At 41.4% G+C, this 17,034-nt stretch overlaps 1 protein-coding gene across 3 annotated transcripts in view; it reads left to right on the top strand.

Moving 5' to 3' along the window:
• The window catches only part of LOC122921143 (capping protein, Arp2/3 and myosin-I linker protein 3-like), a 782,130-nt gene that overhangs the window by 272,542 nt on the left and 492,554 nt on the right, over positions 1-17,034 (top strand). For all 3 annotated transcript variants that reach the window (XM_044271159.1, XM_044271158.1, XM_044271160.1), the window contains one exon: positions 3,992-4,080. In XM_044271159.1, the coding sequence (XP_044127094.1) occupies positions 3,992-4,080 (89 nt within the window). The remainder of the gene's footprint in view (positions 1-3,991; positions 4,081-17,034) is intronic.

Here is a 17,034-nt window from a genome sequence, read left to right as displayed (position 1 = left end):
AGATTCCTTAAATGCATTATAAATGTTGGGGAGTATTTATAGTTTTATATCCGGATTTTAATCTAAATAATTTGTTTAATAATATTTTATCATTAAAATGTGTTATCAATTAGATATTAAGTTTATATTTCAAACATCAGTATATCACACCAATTGGGACATCTGGGCAAAAAAACGCATGTGTCCCCAAAAAAAACGCATGGAAACTGCAAGTAGAAAAAAAAATGAAAAAAATAAAAAAAAAGGTTTTCAATGCTGTATGGAATTATCCCCTGATTATGTGGGAGGATTTCCTGACCAATTGGGAACAGCATGAACAGCAGGTGCTTGACAGTTGGGAAGTAATTAAGGAATGGATAAAAATGGAGGCCAGGCAGGCAGACACTTGACCACTGAGGAAGGGAGAGCGAATCTACCCGAAACGCGTATGGTGAAACAAGTGATGTACCTGTATTGAGAAGCTTCTGATAAAACTGTATGGCCATACAGAGAAAGAAAAAATTTTTTACAGTAAAGGAACAACTAGTTTTTTCGTCGAAAAGCTGTACCGAAGGAAATTGCGGAACAGAGTGTCAACTCTCGCGATCTTTAAAACTCCTGCAAAATTTGAACCAGCTTGCTGGAAGGAGCGATTAAATAAGCCGGCAGACATTTAAAGCTCCACTCAAGCAACAGGGAGACAGCAGACACCAGACGGTAAGCCAAATACTGATTTAAAGTTTACCTAGACTTTAAAAGGAAATACCATAAGAGACTTTTTATTCCAACATTATCAGGATTCCTGTGGACATTTTATGAATACATTACGTTCCCAGGGGAAATACACCTACAATATTTAAAGTGACACTCATTTTCCCAATCTGGGATAGAGTCACAGAGGAATTACCTCCCCCTTCACAATAACAGCATATATAAGACCTGGACAATACTTGAAGTTTTTGGTGTGTGATTTATATCAGTAAATTTATCGACTATAGATTAGTATTGAATATTTTATTATCATATATTTTATCATTCAATACAATATCGACTATACTATTACGTCTACTATAGTTTATGTGATTGTAGTTTTTGTATGTCATTGCTATAATACACTGTTTTTATTATTTTTATTACTTGAATTTTATGGGGATTTAATAATAAATATTTTCTGCATATGTCAATTTGGTTGCCAAGTGTATGAGTGCTCGCTCATTTTTCTATTGTTACATTCACTTTTTAACAGAGGGTGGGGTGATTCCCTCTATATGAGCTTGCAGCACCACCCTGTAACTACTAAGGAGTGAGCCACTACAACCCACTACTATTTTCAAAACTTGATATGTATTGTGCAACTCCTCTACAAGAGCATTAATAAATTTATTAAAGAGAATAGGCCCCTTAATTCTCTTATGTCTATTATAATCTATTTAAGATGCAGCTGCCTTTCTTCCTGGGTCAAATAGGCCACATTTCATAGGAAGTTTACTTTGACATTCTGCATTTCATCTTGCATTACATATTCCTCAGTGAATAGAGGAGAAAAAAATATTTAATACATTTGCTTTCTCTCAATTTCTTTCTATAACCCCTCCATCATCACTTTTTAAAGGGCACCAACACTTTCAAGTTTAACCTTTTTTATGATTTACATAATTGAAGAACATTTTAGGGTTAGTTTTACTCTCTTTGGCAATGAGCCTCACTGTCTTGCCTGCCTTTATCTGTTTGTATAGATGTTTTTCCTTTATAGTTTTTTATAGCTTTTTCGCTACCTTGCCGTTTTAGTAATTTAAATGCTTTATTTTTGTCATTTATTGCCCCTTTCTATTGCTATTTATCCAGATAGTTTTTTTTTTCTGTACCTAACACTTTTGTTTCTATTATGTATGTGCCTATTACAATGAACATTTAGGATGCTTTTAAAAAATATCCAATTTTGGGGCTGTATTCTTATTTGTGAGGAATCCCAGTAATGAAGCTAATGGCATCTCTAACCTGATCAAATTTTGCTTTTCAAAAGTTCTGCATTTTTGTGCCTCCTTGAACAAACACTCTTTTGAATGACCACTGGGAGTCTATTATATTATGGTCACTATTTCCCAGGTGTCCCTCAACATGTACATCTGTTGTTCTGTTAGGTCTAATGGTTAATACTAAGTCCAGTATGGCAGTTCCTGTATGAGATCCGAAGGTTTCAGTTTGACAGTCTATATCTGGGTAGTTGAAGTCCCCATAATAGCAACTTCATTATGTTTTGCTGCCTCATCTGTTTTCCTTCATGGTAGATTTTGTGTGCATTGATTTATTAGGTGACTTATAGCAAACCCCTATCTGTATTGTATTATTGTTTTGGCTCCATGTATTTCTACCCACAGTGACTCCACATGTTAATATGCCCTTACTTACAGGGGGAAATCTCGCCAAATTAGAATATCATCAAAAAGTAAATATATTTCAGTAATTCAATTCAGTGAAACTTTTCACTACGCACAGATTGATCTATTTCAAGTGTTTATTTTAATGTTGATGATTATAGCTTACAGCTAATGAAAACCCAACAGTCAGTATCTCAGAATTGTTTTATATTGTGAAAAGGTTCAATGTTGTAGACTCGTGGTGTTACACTCTCATCAGCTCATCAACACAAAACACCTGCAAAGGTTTCCTAAGTCTGTAAATGGTCCCTGAGTGCTGTATGCAAGCATATTGATGGAAAGTTAAGTGGATTGTCAAGAAAAGGCCTTTCAAGAACTTGGGGGAGATTCACAAGGAGTGGACTGCAGATGGAGTCAGTTCTTTAAGAGCCAACATACATAGATATTTCCAGGATATGGGCTACAACTGTCGCATTCCTTGTGTCAAGCCACTCTTGACCCAGAGACAATGTCAGAAGCATCTTACCTGAGCTAAGGAGAAAAAGGACTGGACTGTTGCATAGCGGTCCAAAGTCATGCTTTCAGATGAAAGTTAATTTTGTATTTCATTTGGAAATCGAGGTCCCAGAGTCTGGAGAAAAAGTGAAGAGGTACACAGTCCAAGTTGTTTGAAGTCCAGTGTGAAGTTTCTACAGTCAGACTGATGGTTTGGGGAGCCATGTCATCTGCTGGGATTTGTTCACTGCATTATATCAAGTCCAACGTTAGCACAACCATCTACCAACAAATTTTACAGCACTTCATGCTTCCCTCTGCTGACAAGCTTTATGGAGATGCTGATTTCATTTTCCAGCAGGACTTTCCCCCTGCCCAAAATTACTAATATCTGGTTTAATAACCACAGTATCGCTGTGCTCTGTGCTTGATTGACCAGCAAACTCACCTGACCTAAACTCCATAGAGAATCTATGGTATTGTGAAGAGGAAGGTGAGAGACACCAAACCCAACAATGCAGAGAAGCTGAAGGCCGCTATCAAAGCAAAATTGGGCTTCCATAACACCTAAGCAGTGCAATAGGCTCGTTGTCTCCATGCCACACTGCATTGATGCAGTAATTGATGCAAAAGGAGCTCTTACCAAGTATTGAATGCATACACTATATACACTTTTCAGTAGACCAACACTTCTGTTTTAAAAATCATTTATTTAATTGGTATTACATAATCTACTTTACTGAGATACTAACATTTGGGTTTTTATTAGCTGCAAGTCATAATCATCAAAATTAAAAGAAATAAACATTTGAAATAGATCACTCTGCGTGTAATGAATCTATATAACAATATACTCTATGTTTCACTTTTTGAATTTAATTACTAAAATAAATTAACTTTTTGATGATATTCTAATTTATTGTAATGCACCTGTAAACCTTCCCTATTTATAGCTTCCCCACGTGTCATTGTTGTCTATACCCATCCTGTGTATGTGGTAGTATTTTCTAATATGTGGTAGTATACCATAACTGCTTGATGGATGCAACTCTGGGACCAGTACTTATCCCTAGAACTATCTTGTGGATATCCCATAAGTTTAAATGGGAATAACCCTTTAATACTATTGCCCTTTTCAGAGGCCAGAGATTTCTGAGAAAATTCTATATGTGTTAGGAAGATCAAAGAAAATTGAAGAACTAGTTTTGGAGAACTGTGGATTAAAATGGTAAGAATGTTGTTGATTACTAAACTGCCAGAGCAAAGTAATACTCGTTTATAATGAAACTATTTTTGACATATTCTACGCTACTTGTCTTCGATATTTATGATCATTTTAGTCAATATTTTGCATTTAATAATCATATAGTTATTGGATTTTAAATGACAGTATTGCAACCCAGGAATTTTGTATTATTTTACAAACTAGCTTCGCACTGGTATATTTCCACTATTTCATTTAATGTTTGTGTGTGTCATTAAAAGATATCCACAGTGTCCCCCAAAACAGTGACATCCACAGCAGCCCATCCCTTAACACTGAACCCCCACAGTGCCCCGCCCCTTTAAAATGTGACCTCCACAGCACACTGCCTGACCCCCAAACAAAGACCTCCACAGCGGACCGCCTCCTTAAGTGACCTTCCACAATTATATACCTCTTAACAGTAACCTCCACAGGGCCCTGCCCCATAACATTGACCTCCACAGCACTTTGCCCCCTTAACTATGACCTCCACAGCACCCGCCCCTTAACAGTGACCCCCCACCGCCCCCTTAATGGTGACCTTCACAACACTACCCCTTTAACAGTGACCTTCACAGTACCCCACCCCCTTAACAGTGACCTCCACAGCACTCCATCCTCTTAACAGTGATCTTCACCATTCCCTGCCCCTTAACAGAGACCTCCACAGCGCCTGCCCCTTTAACAATGTCTTCCACAGTACCCCTCTCCCTTAAAAGTGACTTCCACAGTACCCTGCTCCCTTAACAGTGACCTTTACAATACCCCGCTGCCTTAACAGTGACCTCCACAGCAGCTGCCCCTTTAATAGTGAACTCCACAGTCCCCTGCCCCCTTACCTCCACAGTGCCTGCCCATTTAACAGTGACCTCCACAGCACCCTCCCCCCCCTTAAAAATGACCGCTGGGTTGTCATGGAAACCTGGTGTAAAACTGTGTGTATGTAGAGACTAAGGGCCTACGAGCTTTTATTGGCCGATAGAGGTCATGTGACCATGTGTATGGCAGTTGGGGTTTGAGTGAAAGACCTGTGGGCTTCTATTGCCTAATGCAGGTCATGTGATGGTGCCATATGTGCATTTTTTGGGGGGACTATCTCAGGAACGGTACATCTTAGAGAGCTGAGACTTAGTCTAAAACCTTCCCGTATGCCCAATGTACCTATATGCCAAATTTGTTGCAGATCAGTCCAGTCGTTTGGCTGTAAATAAAGAACAGACAGACGGACAGAAGTTAATTTTTATATACATGAGATCGAATTCCTTTTGTTATGGTCCATTATTGTCTTTAATTGACAGAATATAAAACCCTACAGAATTAGTATACACTTGAGGTCATGTGAGTTACATCAGCCTCTACAACTATGTTGGCTAAGCGTCGCAATGAAAATCATATTAACTCACACTCAAGCTGTCTTATACTATGCTCACCTTTAACCCATTCAGGACACAGACATATTTCACCTTAAGGACCAGACTATTATTAGCAAATTTGATGCGTCACTTTATGTGGTAAAAACATTATAACGCTTTTACTTATCCAGGCCATTCTGAGAATGTTTTCTCGTCACATATTGTGCTTCATAACAGTGATAAAATTGAGTAAAAATATTTCATTTTTATTTATAACAAAAATACCAAATTTACCAAAAATTGGGAGAAATTAGCAATTTTCCAAATTTCCGTTTCTCTGCTTTTAAAACAGATAGTGATACCTCCTAAAATAGTTATTTCTAATGGGGAGCTGGCGACGCGCTCTTCCCCCTGCAGCGCCACAGGCATCCCGCTAGTGAGGAGGAGTGAGGACGCAGCCGGCGTCCCCGTCTCCATGGTGATGAGGGTGCAGGGAGGACCCGGCCACGCACGATTCCTCAGCATGGCCGGCATCCTCCATTACCTAGACCAGTGATGGCTAACCTTGGCACTCCAGCTGTGGTGAAACTACGACTCCCAGCATGCTCCATTTATTTCTAGAGAGCAGCCAAGCAAGGGGGGTATCTTGGGAGTTGTAGTTTTACCACAGCTGGAGTGCCAAGGTTAGCCATCACTGACCTAGACAACGAGCAGCTGGGAAACTGAGTGCTGATGTCAATGAATCAGTGCTCAGCTGTACTGAGGTGCGGGACATGGGTCATGTGATGCTGGCCACGTCACGTGACCTCTCTAGTGGACCTATTTAAACAGGTAACCTGCTGGTCACAGGTTGCCTGTTGTTGGTCTTACTTGATCTAGTGATTCCTGTTTGTGCAACTTCTACCTTTTTGTTCTTGGCTCTGACCTGGTTCTACCACCTGTATTGACGTGATCTCTTGGCTCCTGACCTCGGCTTGTATTTGACCCTGACCTGGTGTTACTCCTGGTACTGACGCGAGCTCCTGGCTTTTGACCTCGGCTTGTATTCACTTGACATTATAGTTTATTGCGTGCTTTTGTACCCTCCTATCCTTTACCTGGGTCCTTTGCTCTATTGCTATTCTGTGCCGGCCTGGAAGCCTTGCTTCTGTGTCATCTGTCTCACTATTGTGTACACTCTGTGTTCCTTTTTTTTTAGGCCCCTGCACGTACGTGCGCTAGGGGCTGCCGCCCAGTTGCACGCCGTCGGTTAGGATGGACCGTGCAAGTTGGTATGGATGGGGATGTGGGTGGAGTTTAGGGTTGCACTCAACCCTAACTTTCGTGACATTTATTACTTTACAATTCCCATGTGTCTACTTCATGTTTGGATCATTTTGTAAATGACATTTTCTTTTTTTGAGACGTTAGAAGGGTTAGAAGTTTAGAAGCAAATCTTGAAACTTTTTTAGAAAATCTTCAAAACCCACTTTTTAAGGACCAGTTCAGGTCGGAAGTCACTTTGTAAGGCTTACATAATAGAAACCACCCATAAATGGCCCCATTTTAGAAACTACACCCTTCAATGTATTCAAAACCGATTTTACAAACTTTAACTCTAAGTGTTTCACAAGAATTAAAGGAAAATTTAGATGAAATTTCTGAATTTCACTTTTTTGGCAGATTTTCCATTTTAATCAATTTTTTTATATATTTTTGGCGGGGCCACTGAACGGAGCAACGGATGCGGACAGCATAAGGAGTGCAGTGAATGGGTCCGCATCCGAGCCGCACAAACTGCGGCTCGGATGCGGACCAGAACAATGGTCGTGTGCATGAGGCCTGATTCTGTCGTTTACAGAAAGACCTCATTTGCGATCGTAAACTGAGATTACACTGGGATAAATTTTAAGTTGCCGTGTCACATTTGAAGATGCGTAGAAACTCCCAAAAATTACCCCATTTTGGAAACTATGAGAAGGTGGTTTTGTTGGTACTATTTTAGGCTACATATGATTTTTGGTTGCTCTATATTACACTTTTTGTGAGGCAAGGTAACAAAAAATTGTTGTTTTGACACCGTTTTTATTTTTTGTCATTTACAATGCTCATCTGACAGGTTAGATCATGTGATATTTTTATAGAACAGGTTGTTATGGATGCGACAATACCAAATATGACTACTTTTATGGTTGTTTGTTTCAGTTTTGCATAATAAAGCATTTTTGAGATTTTTATATTTTTTTATAGTCTCCATATTCAGAAAGCCATATTTTTTATTTTATTTTTTTGGGTGACTGTCTTATGTAGGGGCTCATTTCGGTATGAGATAACCATTCGATTAGTACTATTTTAGGGTGCATATGATTTTTTTTATCGCTTGATGTCACAATTTTGTGATGTAAGGTGACAAAAAATTGCTTTTTTTACACTGCTTTTATTTTTTGGACAGTGCTCGTCTGAAGGGTTAATTCATGTGATATTTTTATACAGCAGGTTCTTACGGGCAATGCAATGCCTAATATGTATACTTTTTTAGTTTTTATTTAAGTTTTATACAATAACATTTTTGAAACAAAAAAAAAATCATGTTTTAGTGTCTCCATATTCTGAGAGCGATAGTTTTTTTATTTTGTTGGCGATTGTCTTAGGTAGGGGCTAATTTTTTGTGGGGTTAGGTGACTATTCTGGGGGGCATACACCTTTTTGATCGCTTAGTGTTGCACTTTTGGTGATGTAAGGTGACAAAAGTTTTTTTAGCACAGTTTTTTATTTTTGTGATGTAAGGCTTTTTTGACACCATCATTTTTTTTTATTTTTTACGGTGTTCACCTGAGGGGTTAGATCATGTGATATTTTTATAGAGCAGGTCATTATGGACCTGGCAATACCTAATATTATTTAAGTTTTACACAATAATATCATTTTTGAAACAAATAAAAAATCATGTTTTATTGTCTCCATAGTCTGAGAGCCATATTTTTTTGGGGAGTGATTTTCTTAGGTAGGGTATAATTTTGGCGGGATGAGATTCCGGTTTTATTTGCACTATTTTGGGGTGCATTTGAGTTTTTGATCACTTGCTATTGCACTTTTTGTGATGTAAGGTGATAAAAAATGGCTTTTTTGACATTATTTTTATTAGATTATTTTTACAGTGTTCACCAGAGGGATTAGGTCATGTGGTATTTTTAAAGAGCAGGTTGCTATGGATGCGATTTTTTTACATTTAACATGTTTTAGTGTCTCCATAGTCTGAGAGCCATATTATTTTTTTGGGGGTGATTGTCTTAGGTAAAGGCTCATTTTTTTTGAGGTGAGGTGACAGATTGGTACTATTCTGGGGGCATATACCTTTTTGATCGCTTGGTGTTGCACTTTTAGTGATGTAAGGTGACAAAAAATAGTTAAAATTTTAGGTCACGTAATATTTTTATAGGGCTGGTCAATACGGACGTGGCGATACCTAATAGGTCTACTTTTTCTTATTTTCCCTATTTTTAACATTTTTTTTAATGTTATTTTGGGAAAAGGACTTTTTTCACTTGAAACTTGCATTTTTTTATTATTAAACAAAAATTTATTTTTTCACTTTTTTTTCTTACTTTTTATATTTGTCCCACTGTGGGACTTAACCATTTTAATTGTTTGATCCCTATTTCAATTAAGTTCAGGGGGGCGATGGAATCAGAGGTAGCCCCTCCCTCTGTAAACCCTGCACGTGTCATGCACAAGCACCACATACCACATACAGCGATGCCAGTGGATGCAGCAGAGACCCGACTATCAGTAACAGCCAGGCCTGTGCTGTGGATCGGACGGGTGCAGATTCCCAATAACATCACGTACATGTACGTGGGAATGCGTTAAGGCACCACATTCCCCCACGTAGATGTACGTGATATTGCGGCAAGGGGCTAATGACCTGTAGCAAAATAGAAGCTGAGCTGTGATTGGTTGCTATATGCAACCTAATGAATATCCAGGCTAACTGCCACAAAAGCCAACAGACTATGGTTCCTGAAGTTTGGCGGTTAGGTTATTCAGCTAAATAATTGGAAAGCGCGCGGTGAAAATTTCAACTCAAAACATATTCTATAACCAGAGATGAGCAAATTTTTCAAAAATTCTATTTGCAGTGAATTTTGTTAAAAAACTGATATTTCCTGGCTGCAGAGAGCCTTTATAGTGGTGTAGAACACTGTGCCTTGCAGTAACATGCATAGGGAGTCTGCTTTGCTAGTGGGATACTGTGAGTCTGTATGACATGCAGATGACTGGCATCGCTCTTAGAATGACTGCACACTTCACTTATTTGGGCAGTCACGGGGTCAAAGCTGACCAAATAACTCAAGTATGTACTTGAGTCGATGTTAGCATCAAGAAGAAGCTCACATCTTTTACACCGTCGTCAGCTGATTCCACATAGATGTCAACAGAATCTGTTCTACAGTGGCATAGCTAGAAATGACTGGGCCCCACAGCAAATTTTTGAATGGGGCCCTCCTCCCCCAGTAATTTTTTCGCAACCCCTTCCTTTCATGCCGCCCTCATTCCTGTGGCTAGTAAAGATCGCTCTCTCAGACCGGGCCCGGCAGCTGTTCCATCTGTTTCCTACACTGTCTATACTGTCACTGTATATCATTTCATTGTGTAATACTGTTGAGGGGGCCCTGACAAAATCTTTTAGTCCTCCTGCCGCTTCCCCTGCTTCCCCTATAGCTACGCCCCTGGAGTTCTACTTATACACTTGTACAAGTAGAGCCCCCCCGACAGAGTGGGGAGGGTGTCAGCAGTAAGTTTGTGTTGACGTCATTAATTATTTTCCTCTTCCTCTGATCCATCAGAACAATAACCCACAAAAAATGGATCCTGACTGTGGAGCATCCATCCAACCTTGTGCAAATGGGGTCTTTCATGCTGTCATGCCTGTTGAGGGACCCTCGTATAAAAAGGCTGAAGAAGAACGACCTGTACTGGGTGGCCACACTACTAGACCCCCGGGAAAAGCAGAAAGTGCCTGAAATGTTAGCGAATTACCGGAAGTCGGAAAGGATGCAGCAGTTCCAAAACAAGTTAAAAAGTATGCTTTACACAGCGTATAAGGGTGATGTCACAGCACAACAGGAATCTAACAGGGGAAGAGGTGAAAGTAATCCTCCTCCTACCACGACCACGCCGGCAAGGACAGGACGCTTTACAGATGTGTTGTTGATAGAGGACATGCAAAGCTTTTTAAGTCCTACGGATCGCAACAGCCCTTCGGGGTCCACCCTCAGAGAACGATTTGACCGACAAGTAGCAGACTACCTCGCCTTAACTGCAGATATTGACACTCTGAGGAGCGATGAACCCCTTGACTACTGGGTGTGCAGGCTTGACCTGTGGCCTGAGCTATCCCAATTTGCAATAGAACTTCTGGCCTGCCCTGCTTCAAGTGTCCTGTCAGAAAGGACCTTCAGTGCAGCAAGAGGTATTGTCACTGAGAAGAGAAGTCGCCTAGGTCAAAAAACTCTAAATTACCTCACCTTTATTAAGATGAATAAGGCATGGATCCAAAAGGGATGCATTTGATTAAAAGAGGCCTGATGAGATGCCTTGGGCTAAAAATGGTCCCCACGCTGCTGTATTTAATCTCTGCATGCCGGATGACTTGTGTGACTTCTCCGGCACCAACTAGGGTTCAAGCCGCAATGCTTTAGTACACTTTCTGCCTGGAAAACAACACTGGCTGCAACAATACCAAATTTTTCAGGCATGTGTACACTCCTAATTTTTCTGGCCTTTGGTGCTGCACTGTGGCTGCAAAAACAAAACAAAAAAAAGGCACATACATGTGTCAATTCCCCTTCGTGATCGTTACCTTGTTGTGGTGAAGGGGCTTGCGTATCACAATGAAGCGATCACCTTTATGAGTGTGTTGCCAATGTTGGCACACCCCAGATGATAAGGTCGTAGCTTCATTGTGAACAGACCAAAAGCGATCGGCTGAATAATTTTTCATAGAAAAAACATACATTTTCTTTGTGATCATCTAAGGTGAGCATTAAAGCCTACTAGGCCAACAATGGGCCCACACTGAAGAATCATTGTTTTCTGGGTCACTTAACTGTCACTGAACTACCTCAGCACGACCATAGGCTTTGAAAAACCGCCATCGCCTGCAATCTCCCGAACGTGCACACGAGCACAGTCATCACTACACCAAGATTGACGCATAGAGAAATAAAATTTATGTCATGAGTGTGTCAACTATTGACGACAACTCTTTGCGGTGCGGTAAACGGGGAGATTGGTCTGTCACTGTTAAGCGGGCGTAACCCTTACACTACCTGATCGATACAACATCATACCTGATCGTATACACACACAGGATATTTTAAAGAACGTTATTCCAAACAATTTAGGAATGTTAGGTGATTTATGCCCTTTATGGATTTAAACCGGACTCTGCGTCAACTACGTAATTTTCCATGGGAGTTTTGCCATGGATTCCCCTCCTGCATGCCACCGTCCAGGTGTTAGTCCCCTTGAAAAAACTTTTCAATCACTATTGTTGCCAGAAAGAGACCCCGTGGGTTTTAAAATTCGCCTGCCTATTGAAGTCTATGGCGGTTCGCCTGTTCGCGAACATTTGTGTAAATAAATTTTATGTTCAACATCTCTAGTCATCAGGAGGATGACTCTCCATCTTCTCTTCTGCCCACCCACGCTGAACAGATTGAATTAAGCTTCCATGGGTACTACCCTCTGTAGCGTAGGGAACAGTCTCCTGCTCCTCCTCTTAATCAGTGGCGACTCTAGGAACAATATATAGGGGGGGGGGGGCACAAAGATACCACAGTCAAAAATGGGGGGCAAAAACAAAATAAGTATATATCAATAGGATTGCAAAATACAAGAGAATTGCGGTATGCAGCTATTCAGTCGTCTGCTGTGCCGTCCTCTGCTTGCTTCCACGGATTCTTTCCCCTTCTTTCTGTCTCTCGTCAGTGCACAGGCGCACTGTTATGGTGGATCTGTGGAAGACACACTGTTATGGGGGCATCTGTGGATGACACATTATGCCTCTCATTAGCCCTCATTATGCCTCTCATATCAGCCCCCATATCAGCCCTTATGCCTCATTAGCCCCCATTATTCCTCTTATTACCCCCATTATGCCTCTTATCACCCCCATATCAGCCCTTATGCCTCATTAGCCCCCATATCAGCCCTTATGTCTCATTAGCCCCCATTATAAGCCCTTATGCCTCATTAGACCAATTATAAGCCCTTATGTCTCATTAGCCTCAATTATTCCTCTTATTAGCCCGCATTATGCCTCATTAGCCCCCATTATGCCCCATTAGCCCCCATTATAAGCCATTATGCCTCTTATTAGCCCCCATCATGCCTCTTATTAGCCCCCATTATGCCTCTTATTAGCCCCCATATGCCTCATTTGCCCCCATATGCCTCAAATTAGCCCCCATAGCCCCCATATGCCTCCAATTAGCCCCATATGCCTCCAATTAGCCCCATATGCCTCCAATTAGCCCCCATATGCCTCCTATTAGCCCCATATGCCTCATAATAGCCCCCATATGCCTCCAATTAGCCCCCATAATGCCCCCAGCAGCCACATTTTTTATAAAATAAAATAAAAACACTTACCTCTCCTGCTCCTGGACGGACGCCGCCTGCAATTTTCTCCCTCCTCAGTCGACTGTGCTCTAAACTGGCGCACAGAGCGTGAGGTCACAGAGCGTCCTCACGCTGTGCGCAGCCCTGCACAGCTGACAGTCGAGGACCAGGAAGTGGCGAGTAGTGTTGAGCGCGAATATTCGAATATCAAATTTTTTTCGCGAATATCGGCACTTTGCTAATTCGCGAATATTTTGAATATAGTGATATAAATTCGATATTTCGAATATTCGTTTTTTTTTTTTATTGTTATATTTTTTTCTTTCCCACTTCCCTAAAGTTGTTCTTACCTGTCCTTTGGATTCCTGGCTTCCTAGCTGCTCCAGTCAGTGCCTGTTGCCGCTTCTGCCGACTTCCATGCTCATGAAGCGTCCCCATCACCATGGGAACGTCTCCATATACTAGAATGTACTGTCGGATTTGAGAATTACGTTGAAATCGCAATTCGATTATTTCAAGTTATAATAATCAAATTTCGATTTTAACTTAAAGGCTACTCTCCTATTGAAATAGCAATGCGATTAATTCAAGTTATAAAAATCGAATTTCGATTTCAACTTAGCACTGCTATATTCCATATTCGTTAATTCTAGCCTAATATGGACTGTAGCAGTGCTAAGTTAAAATCGAAATTCGATTATTATAACTTGAATTAATCGAATTGCGATTTCAACTTGGACCTGGTTTACTATATGGTTGGCTTCAATGGCTTGGTAGAATTAGCGAATATGACGAATATATTAGTTATATTCCACAAAACGAAGATAACGAATGTATTCTGCATCTTCGTTTTAGCTACCTATTCGTCAACTTCGCTAATTCTAGCAATCATATAGGAAAGTTTACTATAGAGACAGCTAAGTTTAATTCGCTATGCGATTATATGACTGCTTTTTTTTTAATAAATAGTATAATTATAATAATTATCAGGTATTATAATTCTATTTATTTTTAAAAAAAGCAAAGTAATATAATCGCATAGCGAATTAAACTTAGCTGTCTCTATAGTCAACTTTCCTATATCATTGCTAGAATTAGCGAAGTTGACGAATAGGTAGCTAAAACGAAGATGCAGAATACTTCGTTATCTTCGTTTTGTGGAATATAACGAATATATTCGTCATATTCGCTAATTCTACCAAGCCATTGAAGCCAACCATATAGTAAACCAGGTCCAAGTTGAAATCGCCATGCGATTAATATAACTCTAAGTAATCGCATGGCGATTTTAACTTAGTAATGCTATATTCCATGCTCATGGAGCATCCCCATCACCATGGGAACGACTCCATCTACTAGAATGTACTGTCGGATTTGAGAATTACGTTGAAATCGCAATTCGATTATTTCAAGTTATAATAATCGAATTTCGATTTTAACTTAAAGGCTACTCTCATATTGAAATAGCAATGCGATTAATTCAAGTTATAAAAATCGAATTTCGATTTTAACTTAGCACTGCTATATTCCATATTAGGCTAAAATTAACGAATATGGAATATAGCAGTGCTAAGTTAAAATCGAAATTCGATTATTATAACTTGAATTAATCGCATTAAGTTACAATCGCAATACGCGATTATTTAAATCGCATATTAATCGCGATAACAAGAATAATGACGAATATTCAATTTCAACGAATATAAAACGAATATTCTATCGAATATTCGCAAATTTTGTCGAAATCGAATATGGCACCTGCCGCTCATCACTAGTGGTGAGTACAGACCGTTCACAACTTTCTGGTCCTTCGGTACTAATGAGCGCTTCCATAATGGAAGCGCTCATTAGTATTCACCTGGGGGAATCAGCGGGGGGGGGGGGGCACCTGGGGGGGTAAAGAACAACATAGGGGGGCGATTGCCCCCCCTCGCCTCCTCTAGCGACGACACTACTCTTAATCATCCAATTCGAGCTGAGAAGACAAACAGGGTTGTCTTGCTATCACCCTGTGTAATGTCTTATTCCCCCATTTCCACCTCTTTAACACGCAAAGCGTCAGCCTTAACTGTGAGCAGCGAACGTTTGAGTAGACACAGAAGTGGGATGGTGACGCTGATAATAGCTTTATGGGGGATTCAGCCCGCACAACCCCTAGCAGATGCAGATTGCTATGGCGAAATACAGATTCAAACGCAAAAACACAAAATGGAATCGCACTCTGCAACCAGCACTCTGCCCTGCCTTTATGCTGGATGTTGAATAAGGCATTGGTGTACATTTTGGCCAAAGCGTAATAAGCCACTCACCACGTCACGGTCGCCTTAATGAGTGGTCCCTAACACTAGTTCCTACCCGTTATGGGCCATGACAGCCACACAAAGTCCAAGGAGCGCAGGTACAGCATGCACGCCAAGCACACTCTGCTTTTTACCCCGTCCGGTGCCATTACAGCTTTCATCGGATCCAGGGATGCAAGTACCAACATGCATGCTGAGCCCACTATATATTTCTCCTGGAGCCTAATGGCTACTGGTAGGTGCTATATAAGCAGACTCAGTTTTATACTGACTTTAAAACCAGCCTCCAGGGGATACTAACTGGTCAGGTGTGCATGACTGCTTGGAGATCGCCATGCCTCCAATATATACTACAAAGAAAAAATATGGGGGATTCAGCCTGCACAACCCCTAGCAGGTGCAGATTGCTATGGCAAAATACAGGGCAGAGTGCTGGTTGCAGAGTGCGATTGCATTTTGTGTTTTTGCTGATAATAGCTTTATCGCCACTTACCATCTGTGTTGATTCCTCAAAGTTTCTTAAAACCTCACAGAGGTCAGACATCCATGCCCACTCCTCGCTTCTGATTAGCGGAATCTGACTGGAAATGTGACGACCATGTAGCAGCTGGTATTACACTACTGCCCTCTGCTGCTCACAAAGCCTGGCCAACATGTGGAACGTCGAGTTCCAGCGCGTGCTCACGTCGCACAACAGCCGGTGATCTGGCAAGTTCAGGCGCTGCTGCAGCGTTGACAGACCGGCTGAAGCTGTCAATTACTTGTGGAAATGTGCACACAAGTGGCACAACTTCACCAGTAGCTCAGGCAAATTGGGGTAGGTTTTGAGAAACCACTGAACCACTAAGTTTAAGACGTGGGCTAGGCATGGGATGTGTGTGAGCTTGCCAAACTCCAAAGCCGCCACCAACTTACGGCCATTATCGCACACAACCGTGCCTGGTTGAAGGTTGAGTGGCGAGAGCCACAGCTCAGTCTGGTCTCTTATCCCCTGCAACAGCTCTGCTGAAGTGTGCTGTTTGTTCCCTAAGCATATCGGCTTCAGCACGGCATGTTGACACTTCCCCACTGCAGTGCTACAATGTTTCCAGCTACTGGCTGATGGCTGATTGGTGCTGCACACGGATAATTCGGAGGTGGAGGAGAAGTAGGGGTTGGAGTCACTAACGTAGGTGCTGGTGGAAACCCTGATGGAATTAGGGCCCGCAATCATCGGCGTCGGTAGCAGCTGTGCCATCCCAGGGTACGACTCGCTTCCGGCCTCCACAACGTTGAACATTCACCCAGAAAAGTAGCGTCCCTGTCCGAATGCACTTGTCCATGTGTCCGTGGTTAGGTGGACCTTCCCAGTAACTGCGTTGGTCAGGGCACGTGTAATATTTCGGGACACATGTTGGTGTAAGATGGGAACGGCACACCTTGAAAAATAGTGGCGGCTGGAAACGGAGCACTGCGGGACGGCCGCCGACATCAGGCTGCAAAAGGCCTCAGTGTCCACAAGCCTAAATGGCAACATTTCCAGTGCCAGTAATTTTGAAAGGTGCGCATTTAGTGCTATGGCCTGTGGGTGGGTGACTGGGTATTTGTGCTTGCGTTCAAATGCCTGGGGTAAGGACATTTTGGACGCTGCCCAGAGACAGGGAAATAAATGTGGTCGCTGATGGTGCTTGCGAAGGTCC

Source organism: Bufo gargarizans, chromosome 10 (assembly GCF_014858855.1).
Source record: "Bufo gargarizans isolate SCDJY-AF-19 chromosome 10, ASM1485885v1, whole genome shotgun sequence".
Lineage (NCBI taxonomy): Eukaryota > Metazoa > Chordata > Amphibia > Anura > Bufonidae > Bufo > Bufo gargarizans.
This window is presented reverse-complemented; position numbering and strand designations above follow the sequence as displayed.